This window comes from Cornus florida, unplaced genomic scaffold, assembly GCF_030987335.1.
Source record: "Cornus florida cultivar Cherokee Brave unplaced genomic scaffold, ASM3098733v1 CherokeeBrave_3.0.0_Hap2_Chr07, whole genome shotgun sequence".
In the NCBI taxonomy this organism is placed as follows: Eukaryota; Viridiplantae; Streptophyta; class Magnoliopsida; order Cornales; family Cornaceae; genus Cornus; species Cornus florida.
The window spans coordinates 198,109-225,809 of record NW_026775577.1 but is presented as its reverse complement, the minus strand read 5'-3'; the positions used below and the strand labels follow the sequence as shown (position 1 = coordinate 225,809).

At 35.3% G+C, this 27,701-nt stretch overlaps 3 protein-coding genes across 4 annotated transcripts; 1 reads left to right on the top strand and 2 right to left on the bottom strand.

The window, feature by feature from the left end:
• Positions 1 to 4,258: 4,258 nt before the first annotated feature.
• On the bottom strand, positions 4,259 to 18,956 carry LOC132315596 (uncharacterized). Of its 2 annotated transcripts, none has more exons than XM_059813923.1 (3): positions 18,517 to 18,956; positions 18,338 to 18,425; positions 4,259 to 4,781 (listed from the first exon to the last, which is right to left on the bottom strand). In XM_059813923.1, exons 2-3 carry the CDS (start codon positions 18,374 to 18,376, stop codon positions 4,416 to 4,418), a joined length of 405 nt encoding a protein of 134 aa, XP_059669906.1. In that variant the 5' UTR covers positions 18,377 to 18,425; positions 18,517 to 18,956; the 3' UTR covers positions 4,259 to 4,415. The 2 variants fall into 2 exon arrangements, 1 of the variants encoding a protein (XP_059669906.1); XR_009483732.1 differs by lacking the exon at positions 4,259 to 4,781 and adding an exon at positions 15,930 to 18,018.
• A 2,112-nt stretch (positions 18,957 to 21,068) lies between these two features.
• Positions 21,069 to 21,612, top strand: LOC132267467 (non-specific lipid transfer protein GPI-anchored 30). The gene is made up of 2 exons (XM_059768627.1): positions 21,069 to 21,390; positions 21,488 to 21,612. The coding sequence occupies exons 1-2, from the start codon at positions 21,069 to 21,071 to the stop codon at positions 21,610 to 21,612; spliced, it is 447 nt and encodes a 148-aa protein (XP_059624610.1).
• Positions 21,613 to 22,659: 1,047 nt separating this feature from the next.
• LOC132315595 (DNA cross-link repair protein SNM1) lies at positions 22,660 to 27,360 on the bottom strand. Its single transcript, XM_059813922.1, has 9 exons — positions 26,685 to 27,360; positions 25,721 to 25,901; positions 24,929 to 25,168; positions 24,705 to 24,849; positions 24,056 to 24,190; positions 23,908 to 23,974; positions 23,720 to 23,797; positions 23,379 to 23,431; positions 22,660 to 23,136 (listed from the first exon to the last, which is right to left on the bottom strand). Exons 1-9 carry the CDS (start codon positions 27,265 to 27,267, stop codon positions 23,035 to 23,037), a joined length of 1,584 nt encoding a protein of 527 aa, XP_059669905.1. The 5' UTR covers positions 27,268 to 27,360; the 3' UTR covers positions 22,660 to 23,034.
• Positions 27,361 to 27,701: the final 341 nt, after the last annotated feature.

The following is a 27,701-nucleotide window of genomic DNA, read 5'->3' as shown; positions in this document are numbered from 1 at the left end:
CAATCTACCAACTGATTTCCCTTCCTTTGAGTGAACATACACCAAGTCATGAACCTTATAATATCTACAACTGATTTAAAATCAGAACTAGTATACCTGACTGGAACTATATCATCACATCCACAAATGAGTATGAGATCATTGGTTCTCCTAAGGTACTTTATGATATTTTTTACAATAGATTAGTTATCAAGTCCGGGATTGGACTGATATCTATTAATTATCCCTATAATGTAGCGGATGTCATGTTTGGTATAGATCATGGCATATATGAGACTCTCATATGCCAAAGCATATAGTTCCAGACTCATTTGCTCAATCTTCTTTACTAGTCTTGGAAAACTACTTACTAGAGAGAGCAATCTATGTCTATAAAGCAAGAACTCATTCTTTGAGTTTTGCATACCAAACCTAGTCAAAACTTTATCAATGTAAGATTATTAAGATATGCCTATTTTCCTTTTAACCCGATCTTGCAAAAGCTTGATTCTAGGAATATATCTTACATCTTGAAAATCTTTCATTCCAAAGTAATTGAACAACTACCTCTTTACTGATGACTAAGCTTCCACATCATTATAAATGAGTAGGAAGTCATCAATATATAGAATTAGAAAAATAATGACATTACCATGTACATACATGGTTCATTCACTAAGAAATCTTCTAGTATCTTTTTGTAGATTAACTTGCCTTCTATAGGGATCACCCTACTAGAAAGTTCTACAAGATTCCAAATTTTATTAGAATACATATATTCCAACTCTGATTTCATAGCAACTTGCCAAAACGATCTATATCTATATCGGTTTATGCTTTCGTGTAGCTTACTAGGTCCAACCTATGTTTAACAGGGATATCCATAAAGGTCTCACCTAAAAATATGATTCTGTCGGATTGGATGATAATCCTCCCACTATATCAATGTACCAATGCAGGAATCTGTGTACTTGATGATGCCAACACATCAATAGGGAATTCATATATGATTCTTAATTTCTATAATAAGTGTGTTCATTTGTGGTACAACTGGTACTTAAACCATATTCTCTAACATTATGCCACTAGGTATGTGATTCATAATATAATCCTCCTATAGATAAACAGTGAGTGTAAACAATCAACTGTTATCATTGAGATCATAAAATAATCCATCATAGTGCCTTTCATGTATATAATCTTCTTCCAACTTACTTATCCATATCAAGTGCACATGTGCAAGACTACCCTATATGTGCATGTGATTCAAACTAAGATTTAGTCAAAAACACAGCTCAAAAGATATCCTAGAGATAGACTAAGATGGAATGTAGTTCATAATGTGCATCGATATCATTAAAGCTAAACTCTAAAATAAAAGAGATAATGTAGCATAACCGATCATAGATCTAACCATGTTAAGCGGAATTCTGTTATTCCTATTTGACATTTCAATTCATTGAGCGTCAATTACGGAAAAACTGGTATACAACACCCTCATTGACCATATAGTCTTTGTACTATCCCAAGAAATACTCATATCCACGATCAGATCGAAGTGTTTTGATAAGTTTACCTAATCTATGCTCCACATTAGTCTTGACACTCTCGGAATATACTAAAAGTTTAAGACTTGTGTTGCATCAGGTAAATTTATCCAAAACGTGAGTAATCTTGCTTAGATGTTCATAAGACCACACGTGTCAGTGTGTACTGACTCAAATTGTTCTTTATGTCTATTTCATTTGGCTTATTAAGCCCTTAAGGTTATCTATCATTCAATACAAGATTCCCAAGTTAGTTTAGGCTCCCCTGCCTCACTAGGTAATAAACCTTCTTTGACCAATCTTTGAATCTCATTTTGATTGATTATAACCCAATAATAGACACTAAAAAATACAATGAGTCAGGAATAACAAAGTTTCTACATCCTGCAAATATTAAAAGCTTGTGATTATAGTATATTGACCATCTTTTAATGCACCAAAAGTAATTGCACATCTAATCAATTTTATAAAACCAGTTTTACAAAATAACAACACAGTTTTTATAAACCAAAAGTGAAACAAGAATTAGATTACGTCTAACATCTGTGCATAAAGAAAGTTCTCTAATACTAATATCCTCATACTCTCTAATTTCAGATGTAATACTCCCACTGACTTAGCTACAACCTTGGCATCAGGTCAAAAGACAAATATATATCCATATCATTGAGGCTTCTAGATTCCTGAAATCCTTGCAACGAATTGCAAATATGTTAGTGGCTCTAGAATCTATCCATCAGGAATTAATAGATACAACCACATAACATGGCTCAATCATTAAATAAACATTTTCCTATGCCACGTCATTGCTTAGACAGTTCGTCTTTTAGTGTCTTAGTTAGCAGCAAAAAAAACAATTCCCTTTGCTCTCAACATGCACTGCCTTATTCCCTTTAACCTTTTGGATACCCATATTTTGTGCTAGCCTAGTCCTATTATCATCCTTCTTATTTCCTTTGCCCTTCCACTTGGGCTAGAAGAAGATGGTATAGACTAGGTTAGATTGATAGGAACGCCCATACTTTTTTTATTATCCCTTCATTTGTTAACAATTCTATAAAAATATCAGCGAGTGTAAACTCAAACTGATTCCTTATTTAGTTTACTCTAAAAGAGTCGAACGAGTTTGGTAATAAGGCAATAATCATGTCAACTTAAAACTTACCACTCAAGTCAGCTCTATTGACCTCCAGTTCAATTTTTAGATAATAAACAATCATTTTACAAACACGATCTTTTATTAGAATTCCTTAGGCTATTTTAATGGTATTCAAGTCTGACACAGTACTAAGGCATACACTCTATCAAATCTTGCCAAAACATCTCATTGATATTTAACATAATGCTTGAAGAAAATAAAATAATGTAAATGTTACATTTGGAACGTATTCGAGATAAACTCTAAAATATTGCACCAGATCATATCATTTGCCTTATTTCACTTATTAAAAGTATTAATATTCTCTTGGGTATCTTAAAGTAAAAGGATTAGGTTTAAGAGTAGAAAATACATTTTGTACCCTTACATTGTAAGTAAAATATCTAAATTCCTTTTCCAGTCCGTATAAATAAGGTCCAGTTATGTTGAATATATTAGCAAGCTATTAAAATGGATTAGACATAATAAATTTGAATATAAATGCGTTCATACAATATTCAAGGTGAATTATTAATACTATCATGCATATTTAAAATTAAAATGAGTTTGTCAACCAATAGTATAATAAATCTCAATAGAATAAGAGTTCATTATCACTATTGATGAACAATCCTTTTTAATTAATGTGGGTCCCTCAACTTCATAGCATAATAAATCACACAATCAATATGTCAATAATTTATTCTGATGGAGGAGTTCATTATTACAATTGTTGAGATTCATTTACTATTAGATGAGCACTTCCATTAAAATAATAATATGTGGGTCCCTTAACCACTGCATGAAAAATCGGATAACCAATACGCCAATAACTTATTCGGTTGGCGAAATTCATTATTACTATTGGCGAGCAAATCTCATCATTTCCATATCTCTTAAGACAATGCCTTGTCTATATATGAAATAATTTTCGATTATGTTTAACCTTTCTAAAATCACCTAATATAGACCACTCCGTTGGGGAGCTAACACTATTGATTTTAGATTGAGTGTATAACATTATTAATGCTCCAACAAAAAATAAAATATTAAATATCTTGTCATTAAAATCTAGACTCTTTAAATCATACGTAGGGCCTTATTTTTAAAGATCTAATTACAATGAACATTTAATATTTTTATTTTCACGAGACAACCATTTTTGTAATATTAAGACTCTTCAAATAATTCGTGGGGCCTTATTTTTGAAGATCTAATTACAATGGTTATTAAAATGAAGGTCATAAGGTAATGTATAAAAATCCCAGCTCCTACTTAATTTTTAATCATTCATAATTAGGGTTTTTCATTTATTCATATCCATGATATAATGCATGCAAAACGCCTTAATTTTAATCCAATTAAATTTATAAAATAACTGAATTTTTAAATGATTCACTAATATTTAATTTGAGGCACACTTTTAAAAAAAAATTCAAAAATAATTTTTCATTTCCCAATAAGTGCCCTCTAATTAATTAGTAACCAAATCCAATTAATTTTCATAATTCAATTAATATAAATCAAGTCATTTAGATAAAAATCATGGATCTAATGCATGAACAATAATAATTAACAATTAATTATTCCATACATCACATTCATAAATAAATGACAGATAAAGCAAATTAAATGGCCAATGGATTTGGCTTTTAATATTAAATTGCTCTAAGTATTGTGCGAGGGTCAATCAAAAGCTTGTGAACACCTACAGAGGCTTATACCCCGACCCCATGCACAATTGGACCCCCCTACGCTCCTCTTACGCACTTGCACGAGCTACGGAAAGTTTCCAACTCGTGCCACGCGTTCCCGCGCGCTGGTGGGATGTTGCTGTGCATGTCACATGCGTGCAGAAGTTGCCAGCACGTCCCACGTGTTGGCACACGCCATGTGGCGCTAACTTGTCTCCAACGCGTGGTCCTCACGCGCCAGTTCATTGGTGGTGCATGGAGCACCTTCCAGCGACGATTCACCGGATCTTTTCCCTCGGTTAATGATGATCCAAGGGTTTCCGGTGCAGGTGCATGTGCACCGCGTCGCACTGGATCATCCTCCCCAATTCTGGCGCTGATCTTGCCTCCGGCGACGCTCCGGTCACTGAAAAACTGCCGAAACTGCAGAAAATAATTTAAAAAATTTCAGAAAATTAAATTAAGCCCAAAAAATTCTAGAAAAATTCTGAAAAAATTTCAAAAAATTCTTGAAGCCTAATTTAACCCTTTTGGACCTTCTTGAAGCTTCATAGCATCCTTTGATGAATATTACATAGCTTTAAAAAATATTTACAATTTGAAATACAATAGAAAAATTAAATTACATCATTGAACTTTCAAACGGCTAAATCGAAGATTTAATTACATTCATCCAAAAATAAAATTACATTTAATTAACCTATAAACTTCATTCATGGCCCAATCGTACATCATCATTCATTCACAATTATACATACATCATCATGTATCAATATATATCAACATATTAAATCATACATCAACATACATCAATAAATATATATATGCACATATAATTTGGATCCATGAATGATGATTTTCATTAAAAAAACATGATCTCTAGTAATGAATCAAACCATACTCTTATACCACTGTTGGGAAACGTGCAAGTTTTAAAAACTTTCTGATGGATTTTCATACATAGATCTTGATTCATCACATAGAGATAAGTTTTATGCAAAAATAAAATATGATGTATCATTCAATTAATATAATTGAAAACTTACATCAAGGTTTGAGTAAACCTTAAATCTCTCATCTAAAGTGAATGTTCTCACTTATTGTAGATCCCTTTGCTAGATACCATCTCATTGGATCCCCATCTTCTTGGTAATAGTTTTGCCTTTAGGAATCACCCATAAGCCTCCATGAATGACCTTGGAAAATTAGGCTTGTGGGAGCCTCCATTAAATGAGAAAGCAAACCCTAAAATCTAGAGAGAGAGAAAAAAATATTCCTTTTTCTTTTCTTCTAAAAGTCTCCACCTAAAATATACATGAACCATGTATATATAGGCAATATAAAGATAAGAAAAAAAAAAAAAAAAACAATAAATCTTTCTCAATCTCTAATTCACATGTCTCAAATCTAATAGGATTCTAATATCAAGTTGGGCTATGAGTGGGAATCCTTTGGGCTTATTATTTTATTTATTACAATGAATTAATAATTGACCCGATCCATGAATCCAATTCAATTAATTTATAAATTAATTTCTACTCCACTAAAAGAAATTCCACTAAAAGAAATTAATTGAATTCCAATTAAATAATAAATAACCTTTAAGTCAATGTTGCACTTTGACCCCTCTATGCATGATTAGTTATCAGATAAAAAAAGTCATCAATCCGACTACTTAATTAATATATTTATTTTGGTACCTTTGATTATTTTTGGCTCGATCATAATAAAATATTTGTTTGACAAAAATAATAATTTAAATAAATAAATCATTTTATCTAAAAACACACGAAGGCCTTCGAATTTAATTTGTGATCAACCATAATCAATACAAAATAAATATAAGTAGCATTGATGCAAATATTGAGAATATAACCATTTAACTAGTAATTACATAACTACCTAAAGTGTCGGTCTAAGGATCCCGAAGTATCCGCCGAACAAATCAAAGTAATTATTAATTAATAAAAGAGTCTATACTTCTCTCATACTTAAGAGTCAAATGCCATGACAGTGATAGGGACCAATTGCATACGACGGCTCTCACAATATATCTCAACCTAACGCGGATCCAGTTCAAGTCTTAATTAATTATGAGTCCATCCATAATTACCGACTATGAATAATTTATGATTACTATTTATATTCATGTATTGATCGTCATCACATACATATATAAATATATCTTGTAATCAAGTGGACACTATCAATTTCATAATAAATCGAAATATAATACATTGAATTCACCAATTGTATAAAGTATAAATATTTCAGATATGTCAGGAACATATGTCATTATAATCCAAATAGGAATTTGCTATGCCAGGGCATATAAATCCCAACAACATCACCATTCCATATTTGAACATCCTCTACTGGCCCATTACGTAAAGAGATCTAAAGTATACGATTAATCTCAACAATACAAAAAAATTTCGCAACACCTCCATACGCCATTGATTATTATCCTCGTCAATAAACTCAGCAACCCACGTAAAAGGCGACCCACCCGTCCTCGCCCCAAAAGGCTTGGAAATACCTAACACCCATTTATCATTCCAAATATGAATAGATATCCTATTACCTACCACCTATTGTAAACCATGCCTCAGCAACTCTTACGTTGACCAAATACTACGCCAAGCCCAGGATGGATTCGATCCAAGACCCGCATCCATAAAGGAACATCATGGAATATATCGCGCTTTGAATAATTGATATGCCACTCCACGCTTAGAAACTTGGAACTTCCAAGTGTGTTTTGTCAACAACGCCAAATTAAAAGCTTCCAGGTCTCGAAATCCCAATCCACCCTCCTGCTAACTTTTACATAATAAATCCCAAGGTGTCCAATGTATTACTTTATCTTTACCAAATTTTTGCTACCAAAAAGAGCGCACCTATTGCAATAATTCCATACATAAATTACGAGGAAGGCGAAAAATAGACATAATATAGGTTGTAAGAGCATTCAAGACCGTTTTTATCAAGACTTCCTTGCCACCATCAGAGAGTGTAATTTGTTTCCAAGAGGCCAAGCGATTATTCATTCGTTGAAGCAAAAACTTAAACACATCATATTTAGATCGACCAATTATCGTAGGCAGCCCAAGATACTTCGACTGAAACCCTTGCTCAGATAGACCCAATGTCTGACTCAAGTCGTGCCATAACTGCAAAGGCCTATTCTTAGAGATAAAAATAACGGATTTTTCAAAGTTCACCTTGCCCCGAAGCCAGCTCATAAGCTGAAATAATACGCGTTAAAGATTTAATCTTCGACGCAGATGCCTGACAAAAAACAACAGAATCATCCACAAAAAATAAGTGAGAAATAGATGGAGCACCTCGACAGATTCTCACCCCGGAGATAAGCTTCGCCTGCTGAGCACATTGAATAACTAAAGACAGCACCTCTGCACATAGAATGAAGAGGTACGACAATAAAGGATCACCCTGGCGCAACCCACGCGATGGCTGGAAAACCCCCACTGAAGTGCCATTAATAACTAAAGAATATGAGACCGTTGAGAGACATGAAGATAACATTTTAACCCAATGGTCATTCATTCCCAATTTACGAATCATACTGAATAAGAATTCACATTTGATACGATCATATGCTTTACTCATATCAAGCTTAAGTGCCAAAAAAGCCTACTTGCCCTTCCTTTTGTTTTTCAAATAATGGAAAATCTCATGTGAAATAAGAATATTGTCAGTAATATGCCTTCCCACAACAAACGCAGATTGATACTCACTAATAACATGATCAACCACACATTTCAAACGATTAGACATAACTTTAGCAATAATTCGATAAGCGACATTACATAAAGAAATAGGGCTATAATAAGTAACTAAAGTAGGTGAGTCAGTTTTAGGAATAAGAATAATATTAGTATGATTTAAGTAGGAAAACATATACCCGGTCTGGAAGAAACTGCTTACCGCAGCAACAACATCATCCTTAATCACCTCCCAATATTTCTGATAAAATAGAGGAGTTATACCATCCGGTCCAGGAGCTTTCAACGGTTCCATTCCAAAAATGGCTTCCTTTATTTCCAATTCTGTTAGTGGCAACAATAAAGATTGATTCATATCTGGTGAGATTTGACACGGAACATGATGCAGAAATTGGTCAACTTGTTGAGGATGCTGAGTTTAGAATAATTGCTGGAAATAGCGCAGAAAAATAGATTGAATTTTAACATCCTCCTCTTGCCAAACTCCCACTTCATCCGTCACCCTTGAAATTCTATTCCGAGCTCTTCTTTGTCGGGTCACGGCATGAAAAAGCGTGAATTTTTATAATCCAAAATAATTACTTCATTTACTCAAAAATTAAATAAAAAAATTTGGAATGAGAATGTATCCATGTCAACCTCTCTCTCTCTCTCTATACACACTAGTAAAAAATACGTGCAAGTGGTAAAAACTTAAAAGTTAATTTATAAACAAAAAAATTTATTTTATAAATAACTAATTAGCAACTTGTTTTAAATAGTTGATATTTAATATTTATAAAGTCATTTATTTATAAGAGTTAAGTTTGATTATTTCTTTTATTAATAAATTTTTAAAACAATAATCAAGTATAATTAATAATAAAATAATTGTGATCCAAAACTAAAATAAACAATAATCAGTAGAAATAATGTATCTTCTATATGTAAAAAATTAGCTATTACTTTCATGGTGCTTCATGAGAAAATAAAAATAAAAACTAAAGAATAAAAACATAATCCTAATGAACTTCTTCTTGAAGAAAAATCTAAACACCAATTATAAAGAGAAAAGGAGCAGATATAATAGAGTTAAAATACAAACTAAAAAAATAAATATAATACTTTCATATGATATTTTTGAAATAATAAAAAATAAATCACCATACAAACTAAATTTACAAGATCAACCATTGTTGTCACCAACCAAACATAAAATACACAATAAAAAATAGGATTACCTATTTTATTTTTATTGATAACTTGTTTTAGTTGTTTTAGTGTTGAAGAATTCCGAGTATAATATGATTTATTTTAATTGGTAACTTTTAAGAGTATAATAGGATTTATTTTAATTGGTAATTTATTTTATTATTTATTTATTTTTAGTGATGATTTGAAATTCTTGACAACCCTAGTACAAAATTTCTTAACACCCATTACAAAGAGAAAAGGGGCGTTTGGTAAATTATTTTATTAAACAATTACCTATTTTATTTAAATTGGTAATTTGTTTTAGTTATTTCAGTCTTGAAGAATTTCAAGTATAATATGATTTAATTTAATTGGTAACTTCTAATGTTGCGTTTGGTGTGCAGGAATGCAAGTGGAAATGGAATGGAATGGCCATTCTCATTCTATTGTCTGGTTATAAATATGAAATGTGTAAGAATGGAATGATAATAACCATTCTAATGTTTGGTTAGACTAATTTAAAATTTAGAATGGAATAAATTTCAAATTGAGTTATCCAAAATATCCCTGTTAGTAATAAATAAATTAAATGAACAAAATAACATTCTTCAATAATTGTTTAAAAATAGATGGTGGCAGTGGCTGTGGTGATGATGGTGGTGGAGGTGGAAAGCGATAGTGGTGTAGGTGGTGGTGTTGGAAGGCGGTTGTAGCGGTGGTGTTGATAGAAGGCGGCAGTGATATTGGTGGAAAATGGAAGCAGTAGTGTGGTGGTTGTGGTGGAAGGAGATAGTGGTGTAGGTGGCAGTGGTGGAAGTTAATGGAGGTGACTGTGGTGGTGGTAGAAGGTAGTGGAGTTAGCGGTGGTGGAAGCTGGTGGTGGTGGTGGAAGGCAGTAAAGGTGGCGACAGTGATGTTAGTAGAAGGTGATGGCAGTAGTGTGGTGGTGGTGGAAGATAGTGGAGTTGGCGGTGATAGAAGCTGGTGATGGTGGTGGAAGGCGGTAATGGTGGTGGTAGAATGCAGTAGTGTCAGTGGCAGCGGTGGTGGTGGTGGAAGGCATTGGCGGAAAGTGGTGGTGGCGGTAGAAGGCAGTGGCTGTGGTGGTAATGAAAGGTGGTGGCGGTAGAAGGCTGTAGCGGTGGTGAAAGGTGGTGGTAGAAGGTGGTGGCTGTGGTAAAAGGCAGTGGCGGTGGTGGAAGGCAATGGTTGTGGTGAAAAGCATTGACGGTGGCTGTGGTGGTGGTTACGACAAAGGAATGCGGTGTCGGTGGTGAAAGGCGATAGTGCTAGTGGTGGTGGAAGGCGGTGGTTATGGTGGTGGTTGCGACAAAGGAATGCAATGTCGGTGGTGAAAAATGAAAGCGGTGGTGGAAGGTGGTGAAAGTCAGTGGTGGTGGAAGGTGGTGGTGAAATGTGGAGGTGGTTGTGGTGGAAGGTAGTGGTGGTTTTTGGACTTGGAATATGCGGGTTTTTTGAGAAATTAATTTTTTTATATAAAAAAAATTAAGGTTAATTACAACGACACCCCCTGACATAGTTGTTAAAGGCGCCAAAGGCGCGCGCCTGAGGCGCAAGGCGCCTCCAGGCACAACCTTGGCGCCTTCATTGACTCAAGGCGACTGCCTTGTAATAGGCATGCGCCTCTAAGGAACAGGCTCAAGGCGAAAGGCGCGCCTGAGTGAATATATATATATATTTTGTACTTTTTTTTGCTATTATTTTGATTGTTTATTATTTGTTTAGTTTATTTGTTTAGTATTTGTTTAGTTTTTATTTTTTAATTACAAAACCTATGCAAACGGCTATACAAGACTACAAAAGTCAAAAGAAAAAGAAAAGAAAAAAGGACCAAAGCAAGAACAGGGAAGTACGAGCCCGGATCTGCGAAGCTTGCAGCTTGGAGTCTTGGATCTGCCGGAATCCGGATCTGCGAAGCCGGTAAGTTCTCCTTCCCTCTATTCTTCTTCTCTTCTTCTTCTTTCCTCTCTTCTTCTTCTCGGATCATCATCTCTCAGTCTTCTTTTGTTTTTTCTTTTTTTCTTCCAGAGACTGTCGTCCGACTCCTCTCTCAGATTTTTTTTTTTTTTTTTTTCTTCTTTTTTTCTTCTTCTTCTTCTTTTCTTCTCCCGGCAGGCTCTTAAGTCTTGGCGTCTTGCTTTTCTTTTAATTTTTTTTTAAATTTTTTTTTCCTCTTATTTTTTATTTTTTATTTTTTTATTTTTTTATTTATTCTTCTTCTTCTTTTCTTCTCTCGAGTCTCGGCTGAGTCGGATCTTCTTGCTTTTTTTTTTTTTTTTTTTTTTTCTCTCTCGTCTGAGCTCTTCTTTTATTTATTTATTATTTATTTTTTTATTTCAATAGCAGATCATTGTTGTAGTCTTGTAGATCATTGTCTTGTAAATTTTTTTTTTCAATAACATATCTTATTGGAACTGGAAGATGAAATTCCATTATTATTATTATTATTTTCATTTTCTAAATAATAATTGGAACTTATGATTTCATAAAAGGATATTCAAGACATTGAACCATTGAGGATAACTATTTTGTAAATTTGATTACTATATATATACATTTAGGAAAAAATATATAAATATAAGTATTTTTTGGGTAAATAAAATTTTCAAAAAAAAAAAAAAAAATTATATATTAAATATAACTAGGTAATTTTTTGTGATCAAAGAAACCAAACCAAAATTCCATTTTTTTCAATAGCATATCATTGTTGTAGTCTTGTAGATTCCTTGCCGGTTTGCAGTTGATTGTCTGGACTCTGGTCTGCAAAATAATATTCGAAACCAAGCTTTGATCTCAACATATCTTTCATGAAAAATGATAAATATATATATATAACCTTGGTTTGGACATAATTCATGAAAAATGATAACTATATATATATAAGTTGAGATCGAAATAATATATAAATAATATTCTGCTCTTTGCATTAACACTGCTTTTTTTTATTTTTGCATGAAATAATATTATGCTTTTTGCATTTTGTCAAAGCTCTTTATTGTTGCAGACACTAATTACATGATGCTATTATTTTGTCATCTTGAATTTGATTGTAGTTTGTACTTTAAAAGATGCCTAGTGATGGTTCAAGAAATGATCCGACATGGAATTACTCACATTTGGAGAATTCGAAAGATACAAATGCCGTCACTTGTAACTTTTGTGCAAAAGTTACAAAAGGAGGTATTTATCGGGCTAAGCAACACTTAGCTGGAGGGTATAGAAATGTGAGTGCATGCACAAGATGCCCATCTAGTGTTAGAGAAGAAATCAAAGAGTACATGAGTAAGAAAAAGGAAGAAAAAGAGCAAATGAATTTATTGCCTAGTGATGAAATTAATTTCATTGATAGAGAGGATAAGGATGACGTTATGGAAGTTAACAATCGGGGGAAAAGGGTAGCTAGTGCAAGTAGTGGCAGTGCTAGTGTCAATTCCTTAAAGATGCAAAAGCAAAAGGATCCGATTGATTTATATTTCATTCCCAGACCGGAAATTGTGGTACAAAAAAGAAAGGAGGGGGGAAAACAGACAACCATTAATGATGCATGCAAGAAAGAGTTGAGAGGAAGAGCATGTGTTGCTTTTGCAAGGTGGATATATGATGCAGGAATTGCATTCAATGCTGTTAAGTATGATAGCTTTGCCGAGGTTGTTGAAGCAATTGGATAATATGGTCCTGGCATGAAACCACCTAGTTGTCATGAGGTGAGAGTTCCTTTGCTTATGAAGGAATTGGATAATACCAATGCTTTGATGAATGACCATAGAGAGGAGTGGTCAAAATTTGGATGCTCATTAATGGCAGATGGGTGGACAGACAAGAGGGGGAGAACATTGCTTAATTTCCTAGTAAATAGTCCAAGGGGAACCCTGTTTATTGAATCGATAGATACTTCTTCTTTTTCAAAGGATGGTGCAAAGATGTTTGACTTACTTAATAAATTTGTGAACCGCATTGGAGTAGCAAATGTCGTCCAAGTCGTCACAGATAGTAAATCAAGCAATAAGTATGCCGATAAGAATGTTCAATGTTACATTCTTTACAAATATATAATTTAAATATTTCTTGATTTACTCATTCTCTTTATATCATTTTTTCTTTTTTTCCTTTTTCCCGTTTGGTTTCAAATAGGGAGGATGTTAGAGAAAGAACACCCGCATTTGTATTGGACACCATGTGCTGCTCATTACTTAGACTTGATGTTGGAAGACATTAGGAAAATACCGTCCATCTCTAGAACAATGCAGAGGGCAGTGGAGTTGAATAGTTATATTTATATGTGTCCAAAGTTGTTGAATATTATGAGGAACTTTACTCATAAAAAGGAGTTGCTTAGGCCCGCTAAGACTCGATTTGCTACATGTTTCATCACATTATCAAGTATTCACAAGCAAAAGAATAACTTGAGAAAGATGTTTACTTCAGAAGAATGGAATCGTAGTAAATGGGCAAAAGAGGAAGCCGGTAAAAGAGTTGCTTCTTATGTTTTGATGCCTTCTTTTTGGAACAACATTGTCTTTAGCCTTAAGGTTTCTGGTCCTCTTATTCTGGTTTTGAGATTAGTTGATGGCGAGAAAAAGCCTCCCATGGGATACATTTATGCGGCTATGGATAGGGCTAAAGAAGCCATTGCAAAATCATTTGGGGGAGTAGAAGATAAATACTCAGATATTTTTGAAATAATTGATAAGAGGTGGAATGTTCAACTTCATCGCCCTTTGCATGCAGCAGGTTATTATTTGAACCCAGAATACTTTTATTCAAATCCGAAAATTGAAGAAGATGAAGAGATTGCAAAGGGTTTGTATGCATGCATTGCAAAGTTAGTCCCGGATGCCAAAGACCAAGACAAAATTACTGAGGAGTTGTCTTTATATTATAAGGCTGAGGGCTTCTTTGGTAATCTCTTTGCTATTAGACAGAAAAGTACACGAGCACCAGGTAAAGTGGTAAAGTATATTAAGTTAACATAACTAAGTGTTAAAATTATTTTGACAATAGAGTCGATAGAAAGATGAAGCTAAAGTTGCTAAACATCATTATTAATTTTTTTTAATAGCTAATTGGTGGGAAGCTTATGGCAAGTCAACAAAACTTCTCCAAAAGTTTGCTATAAAGGTTTTAAGCCTTACTTGCAGTTCTTCTGGTTGTGAACGAAATTGGAGCATGTTTGAGCATGTAAGTATATACTATCTACTAACTAAATAGGTTTGTAATTTAATTGTTGAAAATTAAAATTTTAATTTTTTAAACTTACTAGTTAAAGTTGAATTTATTACAGCTTCATAACAAGAAAAGAAATAGGCTCGCTTAAACAACTTTGAATGATTTAGTGTTCATCAAATATAATAGAGCATTGAGGCGTCGATATAATATGCGTGACACTTTTGATCCCATTTTACTCGATGACATTGATGAGAGCAACGAGTGGTTGATAGGGAGGATGGATGAATCTGATGCAGAACATGATCTAGTCTATGAAGATGATTCCTTGACATGGGGTGATGTTGCTAATTTTGCTGGTATTTGAGAGGTTAGCAGGCCGCAACGGTCTACTAGATCAAAATCTAGTTCTAGTTCACGGTTACCAACAAAGGGAGCAGGAAGTTCTTCAGTTTAACTTGTGGATGAGGATGAGGATGATTCAGATGAGATAGAAGAGGATCCTGAGAATTATGAATCATTTAGTGACGATCAAAATGATGTTATGCTATTGATGACGAGGATGATATTTAGATTCGTTGGTGTTGTCTTCTTAGGAAGAAATGATGTTTATGTTTGTTTTAGTTTTATCTTATATTTCTCCTTAGTTGACTTTTGTATCTTTATATTAATATGTTTGATTATTCCCTGTTGAACTCAAGTACTTGATTTACTTGGTTTTGGCATCTTTATGTTGAATATTTAACTTAAGTAATTCATTTAGTTAACTTTTACATCTTTATATATACTATTGCATCTTTAATACTTTATTGGGTGGGTTTTGTTTTTCTTTTTTTTTCCAACGTGCGCCTTGCTTCAGTCGGGCGCGCGCCTCGCCTTGCGCCTTGCGCCTCAAGCTCCAGGAGGCATTTGCGCTTTTGTGCGCCTTGAGCCTTTAACAACTATGCCCCTTGAGGTTTGCCATATTGACAGCCGTATACAACTTAGCCCTTTTTTGAACAAAGATACCCCTCTAAAGTTACAAACTTGAACAAAGACACCCAATTTAAAAAAAGCAGAGCCAAACACAGCCTTAAGTTATGTGAAATGTCTAATGTGCCCTAAGAATATTTTAATCTCACCTGAAATGACCAAATTATCCTCTCCTCTCATCTTATCTATCACACACACACACACACACACACACATAAACTGCTTAATCGCCCTTGTTTTCTTCCACACCCTCAAACGCCCAATCCATATTAAAACCAAATTGCAGGCCCTTTCTGCAAAGAGAAACAACAGTGAGTGGGAAGGAGAGACCCACCAAGTGTGATAATTTGATTGGATAGCGAAAGGTCTCCTATGCTTTGTCTTGACTCTTGACTCCCCCTTTTATACACACACACACACATATATATATATATATATATATATATATATATATATATATATATATAAAATGTTAGAGAATAAAGGTGGAGGGAATAAAAGATTAAGGGAGAAAGAGATTTATTGTTTGGCATTATATCAACGGCGGCGGCAACGGTGGACGGCAGAGATCGGAGAAGGTTGAGGATATCAACGACGGCAAGGAGTGAGATCGGCGGCAGCAGCGATGGACGACAGAGATCGGAGAAGGTTGAGGATATCAACGGCGGTAAGGAGTGAGATCGGCGGCGGCAGCGATGGACGGCAAAGATCAGAAAAGGTTGAGGAAGATCTTGGATCTGTGAGCAGGGTTGGTGTGTTGGGTATCGGTCGAGGGTGAGGTGGCAGACGCCGGTGCTGTTGTCGTTGCAGAGAGTAGTGGCTGAGAGGCGGAAGTGGGTGAGGCGAGTTAGGAATTGGATTGACTGTGGATGGCTCAGTCGTGGAGGACTTGCGGTGGCTGGTGAGGGCTTCTTCTTGCTCGCCGCGAGATCCCCTTTTGAGGCGATCTGTGTTTTTTTTTTTTTTTGGATGGTGTGATCTATGTGTGTTGGGTTTGTGTGATTTATATGGGTTTGGATGGCTCGGCCATAAATATATATGTGTAATTTTGAGGTGTTGGGTTTGTGTGATGGTGGTGAAACGGGGAAGAAGATGGTGGTTATGGAGGTTACGGTGGTGGTGAGTAGTGGTTGTGTATTGGCCGGAATGAATGGGAGATTGAAAATTTGGAAGAAGAAAAGATTTTTTGGATGAGAGTAATTTGGTCATTTTATGTGATCAAAGGGTAAACATGTACTTTCATCATGTTTGGGGTGTCATTATTCAAGTTTACAACTTTAGAGGGTGTCTTTGTCCAAAAAAGGGTTAAGTTCTATATGACTGTCAATATGACAAATCTCAGGGGGTGTCGTTGTAATTAACTCAAAAAATTACTTGAGAATGAAATGGTCATTCCATAGGTTTAGTTGTGAAATAGATTTTCATTCAAATAGAATGATCATTCCCACTTTAAATTGCATATTAAACAAAGGAGTGGTTGGAACAGGCATTCCATTACATTCATGCATACCAAACGTAACATAAGAGTATAATAGGATTTATTTTAATTGATAAATTTTAAATGGTAATTTATTTTATTATTTATTTATTTTTAATGATGATTTAAAATTCTTGACACCCCTTGTATTTTTAATAATAATATAGATATACACACGCATATAGTTTCTCATTTAATGCCCAACAGGGAAATTATGAGCTCCCAATGTTTACGGTTGAGTTTAAAATCAAGTATACCAAAAAAAACCTAATATGGGATCAATTTCACAATTGAATAGTGAAAATAACTCAGTGTCAAGCAACTATGAAATTTCACATTTGGGGTAAATTTGAAGTCTTTGAAACTCCTTGATGTAGGACTTCACGTTTGGGGTAAATTTGAGGTCTTTGAAACTCTTTGATGCCGGACTTCACGATATTCAAAAGATGAATTATACTCAAAATAGGGAGTAAAGCAAAATGTTGTTTACGGGCATCATCAAATTGAAAAGCTAAATCCAAGTCCAATAGGTTTTAGTTTCAAAAGTAGCTCTTGGTAGTTGTGTATATGATATTTGGAGAGAGAAACAAAAGAGTTTTAAATGATCAATGTTGTCCTCCAGATGTTATCCAATCTATTAATAGTGTACTTCCGCTACAGCAGACTTTTTCCCACTAGATGCACCCATTGTCCGATCCCCTGTAGAATTTGTCACTACAAATTGGCAACTTCCAAACTCCTTTGACACTTGTGTTCCATGTTTTTGGTTCCTCCACTCATATTCCTATTTCTTCCTTGTTTAGCCCCTGTTTCCTCTTTATTCCTTTTTTTTTTTTTCTTAATTTGTGTTGTTTAAAAGGAAGAATTAATTATAGGTTCACAGGGCATACCTTCAGAAATGAGACAACTATTTCCAGTACAAAAGGAAAACCCAATATAACATCCAAATCCAAGGCCTATTTAAGCAAATCTTGAATTGAAACATTTATAACATCAATGACCTCAAAAAAACTTTGTTTAGCGACCTCCTGTGATGATCTTGAAGTTGAATCGTGAAGCCTACCACAATGAGTATAATAGGCCTGTGTTGGGTGTATGTCCTTACCTGTGTGTGCATAAAGTAAGTATAGACTTCCACCCACAAGGAGGTCAAATGAAGGATCAAGAAACTCTAATTGTAACAAGATTATATTTTTACAATAAATAGCTACACTTCAGTAAAATTGATGAAACATAACTCACAAAATAGTAATAAATAAACACAATAAGCAATTAACATTTGACACCAAAAAAAAAATGCTAAAGATTCATATAAGTTTGATAAGTTACGAGCATAAACTACATGCTTGTCTATTGCTATATTAATAACTCTCTTTACCAAAATTTTCAACTAACACCAAAAAAGTAGCAGAAAAGCCACACACCTTATATGCTTTGAGTGAATGATCAGCTGCCTCTTTCATCTCCTCACAGACTTAAATTCAGCCAATACCAATAATAATAATCTCCTTCCTGCATGCAACTAACCCCAAATCAAAACCCTAAACTACATGCAACTTTTTTTGTTTGTTTGTTTAAAACGCATTTAATCAAAATCACTCACATCTTGTAGAAGAACACCGTCGATTCACCAGTAGAAGCAATGCTCGTCTATAACAGTCATAATTTCACTACAAATGTTGGATAACTCCGATTCAACCTTTTATCTGTACTCCTTCAATTCGTTACCTCCTGCATCCTCCTTTTACTCTATGGAAGAAAAAATTCGCCTCGGAGTCCTCCGAGCTCCAATCACATTCTTGTACCCAACAGAGCAAATTCCTCTCCTCAATAGTCAATTCGACATCAACCTTTGCTTCTTTCTTCGTAGAATCGTGTGCGAGAGTACAATAGTAGAAGATAAAATCCTAAATTAAATCTTGGTTCTCCTATTCCTTCTGTGTACAAAACCCAAATCGCGTGTGAGAAAAAGAGTGTTGAATATCAAAAAACTAAATCAAATCTTTGGTTCTCCTCAAAACCCAAATCGTATGTGAGGGACAAGTTAAAGTCTGTCTGATAATTTTAAGGGTAAAGGGCAATAAACCCCCCCTCAAACTATGCTCTCTTTAGCAAGAAACCCCCTTAAACTTTTATTTTTACAATTAACCCCCTAAACTATCCCTTTTTTTTGCAAATATCCCAATTCCGTTCAAATTCCGGTGAATTTTCAACGTTAAAGTGGTGTGTGACATCACATAAGCTAAGCATAAATTTTAAATGGCAAGAATAACCTTATTACCCATTTAAATCGGGTTGTCTTTTGACCCGATTTAAAACCCACTCCAACTCCCAAATCTAGTCACCTTCGTCAAAGAAACTCCTTCTCTCTACCAGACTCTCTCTCTCTCGTTCTCAAGCAGATCCTACCAGCAGATCCGATGACGGCGAAGATCAGCCGAGGAATATAATAGCAATAGATTCTGATGGTGACAGCAAGAATCAACATGGTGGCGACAAGGTTGAAAGTCTGAACTAACGACAATAAAGCCTGATAATCGGCGATCGTGATGGCGATGGTGTTTCGACGGCGAGACCCACCAACGTGCCTGTTGCAACGGCAGTGGTTTCAGTGAAAGTTCTCTTATATGGGTTTGGCGATGATGGGTTGAGAATTTTACGGTCGCGATTGGGTTTGCCTGGTGATCACTCTTGGGGTTTTGCGATTGGTTTGCTTGTTGATCGACGACAACATATTTTTTAGATTTTGCGATTGGGATTACTTGATGATTGACAACATATTCTTGGGTTTTGTGATTGGGTTGGCAACTTTTGTAATTGGATATTGCGGCTAGAGTTTGGGGTTTTGTGATTGGGTTGCTGATGATTGCGATTCATAGCCAAAGATTGTATCGAAGGAGAGATAACACTATGATGTTTGGGATATTTTTAGTTGCTGGCTTTCGGTGTAAATTTGCCCTGTTACTGGTTTTTTTTTTTTTTAATTGCTTTTCTTGTTGTGCATTTGGTTGCTTATGACTATTTGATTTTGGCAAATTTAGGGTTTCAATGGTCACTGGTCAGAGCAACAAATTTAGGGTTTCAATGATCAAAGAGACGGGGATTGTTTGGCGCGAATTTTAGCAAAAAGCACACATAACAGTAATATGTGATAAAACTTGATGTGCTGTCAATGTTGGCAAGAGGGATTAGCAGATGAAGGTTAAAAAACAACAAAATGACATACCAGTCTATTGTAAGGGCAAAATGGTCAATTAATTTTTCTAGTCAACTGCTGTTAGACTACTGTCCTTAAATTGCACATTTTTAATAGTTGAGGGGGCAATTGTTAATATAGGGGGGTTTTGTGAAATACTCTAATTATTCAAGGGGGTTTATTGCCTTTTACCCTAATTTTAAATTATAGATGATTTCAGAATGAGGGAGATTTTGAGATTCTACATTTTGAATTTCAAAGGAGACTTGTTGTAGATCGTACAATTATGATGCATATATACTTTAACTTGGGTATTTGTATTATACAGTTGAGTTTAACCATGGTTAAGTTCATTACTCTCATGCCTAAAACGACGCAGCTGGAGGGACGAAATAACAACATGGAAAAATATACGTCAAGTAATTATACAGGAGACATAGATGGATCGATCTCCCACAGATTACTTAGATCGATCGATCTTGTCAATGAATAGGAGCAGAAATAACTACGTCAAGTAATTATACAGAGACAGTAGGACAATTCATTTAAGAGGATTCACTCCCGCAGACTACCTAGATCGATCTTGTCAGTGAATGGGAGTAGTCATAACATGCATCCACAAAGAAATACCTTTTGACTTTAAATTTAAAATTCCTAAATTAGTCAACTCAAGGCTTAAATATGCCACCTCATTTAACAAAATAAAATACACTTGCAATTTGTTTCCTTTTGAAGTAGCTCAACCTATTTGACGCCATTTTACTGCTTTGTTTTCTCTCTTAAAATAGGCAATCATGATATCGAAGAGTCAACGAGGGAGCCACCAGTTGATCACCAACTTTAACCATAAACATGATATCCCTTTCCCTGTATTGATCCATCCATCTATCTATCTATCTATCTATATATATATGATTAATACTATCATGAACAAATTGAAGTAAATTAAGATGCTAAAAATGAAGTTTGGAGCATGGTGTATGATTGGCATACTAGTAGCGTTGGCAATTCTAGTCCCAGAGGGATGGGCTCAGGAAGAATCGTGTGTTAACCAGCTTATCCCTTGCCTGAACTATCTTAACGGGATGGGTGAGCCACCAGATAATTGTTGCAATCCTCTGAAATCGGTGATAAAGTCGAACCCTGAATGTTTGTGCAGTATGATAAGCATCAAAGGCACCAATGAAGCTGAGAAGGCAGGCATCAATGTTACTGAGGCCCAGCAGTTGCCTGGCAGATGCGGACAACATGTTAACCCCATCTCCTGCCTCACGGTCACAGGTATATTTATATATATATATATATATACACATATTCCATTGATCAGAAAATAACACTTGAATTAATTGATTAATTCTGTGTAACTTATATGTTTTAGGTTCGCCTGATTCCAAAAACTCGGTTCCACATTCAGAAAGCTTCTCATTGTCATCTCCAAACATGAGAATATCTGCCGCTGTATCAATCATTATTCAGGTCCTGTTTCAGGTTGTTGATATTTGATCATGTACTTCTTTCTATCATTGAGCTCTCAGCTCTTACACTTTTTGTTGCTTTCAATCTGTACCCTTCGATCTCAATACAATACCTATTAATTCCGGGTTTTTTTTTATTTTTTCCCCCTCTTTTTTGGAATTGTCGTCAGAGTCTATACTAGTGTTGACCAGTCCTGAAGCTGCTTTTTGTTGGGCAGGCAGACAAATTTATTCATTTTTTTGGGGAAGTTCAGACAAATTAATTTATACTAGCTATTTCAACTTTTCAAAAAGAAAAAAAGAAAAAAAAAAAATTACTCAGGGAGATTTTTTTATTTATTTTATTAGAGGGACATGGTTGGTACCGACACAGGCATGCATATTGGACGATCCATGCTGGAAATCAGCTTCTCATGGTTCCTCTATAGTCTATACTGGGGACTTGAAAGTTATGTAATCGGACAACAGTTTCCAAAGTTTAAAGTCCCGAAATTAGGCAGGAAATTAGCTGTACATCAGGTTTGTATTTCATTATGTGTGTGAACAGCCTGTGTGGTTAGATTTCATTCCCATGATCCCTCCTGTCCGCGACATTCTAAACTACCTGTGACTGTTGAGCCACGCAGGAATTGAATTACAAGCAAGAAAACTAGATTCACACCATCAACACCAACAATGCGGCCTTCGACCACTGCCCCGTCACCACACGGCCGCCACCTTCTACTGCTGCCACCGTCACCGCCACCTCCACTGCCACACCGCCACCATCCCATCACCGTTGTTTTCCACCCCACCACACCGCATCCACAGCAACCATCACTGCAGCCACCACCTTCTTCCACCACCACGTACCATCCCCACCACAACCACCGCAGGCCAAAATAATCTTAGGTACCTTCCCCATCCATTTCATTTCCATTCTGCAGGCCAAAATAGGCCTTCTATTATCTACTTCCACAATTTTTCCACGTCTAAAATTCAGTTCCTGAATCTAACTGTTGCCAAGATTACCTTAGGTACATGACCTAAAAAAATATATCTTAGGTACATGAAGATTTAACATACAATGGAAACATTAAAAAAAAAAAATTCTAATTATTATAAAGAGAGTTTGATGAAGTCATAAATACAAAGATGCTACTCTAAATCGACCTGAGATGTAAACAAAATCATCTGCAGCCATTCAGTGAAACCTTTCATAATAAATCACATGATGATCGACTGGATAAGAAAATAAGGTTGGTTTGAATAGACATCAGTTGCATCTCAAAATATAGGCTACTAAAGAATCCTTTCATCCTATATGTTTCGACTTTTGAGTCAACAGATCAAAATTTTCTTTTCGCCAGACATAGAGGGAGTTTCATATGAAACAAAGGCAAGGATGATGATGATGAGAGGGAGCTTCCTGATTGAAAACACAAAGAGCACAGAATTCCACTGAGAATTATCAGCCGCCTTTTAGCCATTCTTGGAAATAGGACTGCATCTTTTCACGATTAGCAGCATTACCAACATTGACAGTAGGAATTATCTTGTCAGGCCTCAGAAACTGAAAAAGGTAAGGCCGATAATTAGTCATGGATGACTACATCAACCACGCACATTAAGGATGAAGGCGTGCATTTTCTAAATGACTATATTTTAAAGAAGACAAGGGCCACTGCTACGTGCAATAGTAAAAGCTGGGGCCTGTCACCAATATTCCTCTAAGAGCACCGGTAGTCAGTAATAACACTTGATAATGGCCTTTTAGTAGAATTTTAAAAAACATTTAGAGTATCCTAATCAAACCTGAACAAATTCTTGCAGTTCTGTGAAGCTGGAGTGCTCACTATATGGAACTCCTGCGAAATAACAACAAAATGATTGTATGTTAACCCCCAATAACTAGGACTGTTAAGAAAATCTGAGAAAGTCCTTAAGAAAAAGATACTCGGATACAACAGACACCATATTATAATCAATCTTCAAACTACTAAAAAGAAAGTTAACTCTTGATGTAAAGCATCATGTTAGGTCTATATACAGACAAAAAGGAATTCCTGGAGCATCGGTTCACGTGCTTTGTTTCATATCTAATGGTCAAATCCAAGATGACGAAAAAATTCATACTCAAAATCCTACAATCTCACCGTAGATTGTGACAATGCCTTTGGATCTGGGTTTTATTAGATCCAGGTGGCTGCCAATAGCCTCAGAGTAAGTCCAACCTGAGGAAGAAGTACTTCGGGGTTTTAGCATTCTCCTGCACTTAAGCAAGGGTGGCTTCCAGATAAATTACGAGGTCAATGTGAGTCCATAGCACATAGATGTCTCTCACCTGTAGGCCGAAATGCCAAAACTGCTGTGTATTGATTCATGTACGTCTTCAAGTAATTTTCCAGGATCTGAAGAACAAAAAAGGCAATCATTTTATTTAACAACAGAATACTTCAATAGAAGAAAAACAGGGGCCATTCATAGCAAACCTGGAATTTAAGTGATGATATAGGCAGAACATGCAGAGGTGTATCCTTCCCATTTGAACACAGATTCCCAGAAAGTTCAGTCCAACCCAAGGACTGTAGAACACGCCTCCTCAGAGCATTTGCATAAATTTTAACCTAAAGGATTTACAAAGAAGGTAATTACTGCCTAGGTCTTATATCCATCTTATTTCAGTCTATGAAACAAATTTCATATATAGAACATATTTCAACAGTAGGGGTTATGTCTTTTGGTGATTAGTACTTTTTAATGGCATTTAATTTCTCAAAAAAACCTAATATCAATAAGATTGAACAAAATAAATCTGTGAAGTCTAAACCCATTTGGATTTTGTCTATTGTAAATGTGACAAAATCTGGCAAAATTATCAACAACCAAATAAATCTGTGAAGTCTAATCCCATTTTGAATTTTGTCTACTATAAATATGACATATATTGGCATAAACATCAACATGGTCATCCCTCTTTCCTTGCTGTTGCAATATTACGAGCCTATAATGTATTTATGAGCTTCCAGTGAGCTTTTTCCACCAAGCTAAGTAACAAAATTCATGTAATAACCACAAAAATATATAAATCCTTCAACAGAACAAAAATTAATAAATAAAGATGAAGAGAAACCATCATACCCCTAGAGCCTTGGAAATCGCAAGATATACACATTCTTTCCCAAGGCTATACGCCCCAACAATGACCAGAGTTTTGGGTTGCTTCATAAGGCAGTTCTTAGTGACTCCAACAACAAAACTCAGTACATCTTCTTTGGAAGGAAACCTGGACCAACATATCAAAATATTTAGAGCAATATGAAACTAATTTGAAGAAGTAAAGTCAGAAGATCATACACTTTTACCTGTACTTCGGGTTGCAATATGTCGTGTCAAGGTAAAGCACATTGACTCTTTGGTTCACAAGAAGGGGATAAATGTGCATAAGTTTAGAAGCTCTGAAGTCTCCAGTGTGCAAATAACATTGTCCATTCGGAAGACGGAAGTGAATGAGAGCTGCACCTGGGCAGTGATTAGCTTCTAGCATTGTCATCCTGATTCCTTCAATGAGGTATTCTTTACCAAATTCCACAGGGAATAGGAATCTGCAAATGGAGAATGATGAAAAGCAAATTTCAATGTGGGCTTAAGTAGAGCCTGAGGCAAGGAAAGAAAGTGAGAAAATGAAAATTGTTACGATAAACGCAACGAACTCAAATTGAACCAAGAATCGCGACAGAAAAGTAAACACACCACACAAAGAACACAAAGATTTATATGTGATTTGGCAACAGCCTATGTCTACGATTGGGATCCGACGAAAGTTTTCACTATATATAAAATTGAAGATTACAAGTTTTCAGCCCCACTCTGTTTCTGTACGAATTTCAGAGTCTCTCTCTTACCCCACTCCAAACCCTAAGCTCCCTTATATATCGGGTTACAAGAGACTAATTAGGGTTCACGGCCCATGAACAAAACGAGTCAAAAATTTTCCGACCCAACACCAAATTCGGGCTATAACAACACAAAAATAGATAACCATAAAATAGTTAAAAAGTTAATTACCCCAAAATAAAATAAAATAAAATGCAACAAAAGTAAATGGTATTTGCTGCATAAGCAGTAAGTGCAACCACTGAGAAAGGACTTCTTACATAGGATCTACCGATAAACACATGCTGACCAAGCGAGCAGTGAGAGAGGTGCAGTAGATAGGACCATGTGACCATCTCTTGCTCAAGCCACGATAGTGATCAGCATGGAAGTGGCTAAGGATAAATGCAGAGCAGCCTTCAATGCGACCATAGCAGAATGCATCGACAGTGAAGGGTGTCCCTGTGTGACCAAGAGGATCCAATAAGAGCAGAATAACATGTAATTTATAGTAAATTACAGAGAAAACACAAGCTAATGGCACAGCAATGTGAGTGATTTAGTTGTCCATTAAAGCCACCTAAATGATTGTGTTTGCAGATGAATAGTATTGAAATCTTAATGCCGATACACCTGTAACAACAACATATGAGGTCCGATAGAGTTATAGTGGCATTTTGGAAATTTTGTGGGTATTATTATTATTTTTCTTTTAATTTATTTGCAGTTATCAAATTGTCCCTTTTAATTACTTTGAAAAGACAATTAATTTGGGATATATAAAAAGAAAAAAATGGACTAATAATAAGAGACGGAGGGAGTACTTATTTCCTATAGAAACCAATGGGATGAGTTTTATGTATGAAATATGAACTACATTCAATACAAAATGAAGTGGAAACTTTCCAAAGCAAATCTAATAAAAAAACAGATAAGAAAAGTAAGTGGTTCTGCAATGCTGGGCAACATGAAATGGGGATCTGAATCTTACTACCACATGGTATACTAAAATAGAATGGAAGAAATCTTCACCAAAAAACCAGACTATGTAATCTGTCTGCCCAAGTTTATGGATCGAAATCGTAGATGATTAAGAAAAAGGATCGCCTACAAAAATGAATCGAGTGTGACCAATATCTTGGGTAGGTTTTGAGAGCAAAAATGATACTCATTATAAGATGGGATGGATGAATTTAATAATCAAATCAAATAGTAAATAGAAAAAGGGAAACAGGGCTGACAAACCAGGGATTTTCTTATAGAAGGGGCAAACACGGGGCTGCTGACCGTATTTATGGGCAAATTCAGAAGAATTACCACCACCACCACCACCACTGCTTTTATTAATCTTTCCCATAATAGGAGGGAGAAGATGAGGTTGTTTCGATTTCATCATTCCAGAGAGAAGGGTAGATGACGTGGTGGAGGGTTTGTTCTTCATATTCATATCCTTCTGGAAGCCCCACATGTGGAATAGAGTAGTTTGTTTGAGGCTGTTCGTCCCCTTGTTCTTTTTGGAATCAATTTGTTGTTCGCATGGATTTTGGTTGTTGTTCTCTTCAACTTCAACAATATTACCAGTAGTATTTGTATTTGTGTTTGGTAACAAGCAAGACCAATCCATTCCACATCGGTAGAAATTAGCGGCGAAACTTTCTTCTTGCTCGGCAGTTGCAATCTCAATTGCATCCTTACCGCCATCGTCCTCAGGCTCCTCAGATGAAAGCTGGAAAGGCAGAAACTCGTTGTCGTCACAATCATAATCATAACATTTGTGGGTTGCAAATGCAACTCTCTCCTCTTCCGTTACGCTCTCCTTCCCCTTCATTTTGATTTGATCTTGAAAAAAAGAAACTAGTCTAGGAGGATTTATTTGCTGCAAACACCACTTGGTCTACTCATTTGGTTGGTGAGTATCATCATGTCGCGGCTAATGTGCTACAATCATAAATGCACACAATGATTTGTAATTACAAAATCCAAAAAATAATAAATAAAGATAATAATTTTATATGAAATAAGTCCCGTAACCCTTTTATTTTTTTTATTATCACTTTTTAAATTTTGTAATTACCTATTATTTGTGCATTTGTGAGTGAACTATTTGTGCATTTGTGAGTAGCCTACATCAATGATTAGTAAGAATGACCTACTCACATAAGTAGGAAGTCTTGTCCAAAATATTAAAATCATAAAATTCTAGCTACATTTAAATATGTCATAAAATCTTATCATTTTGTCTCTATATTGGTGTCCAACCGG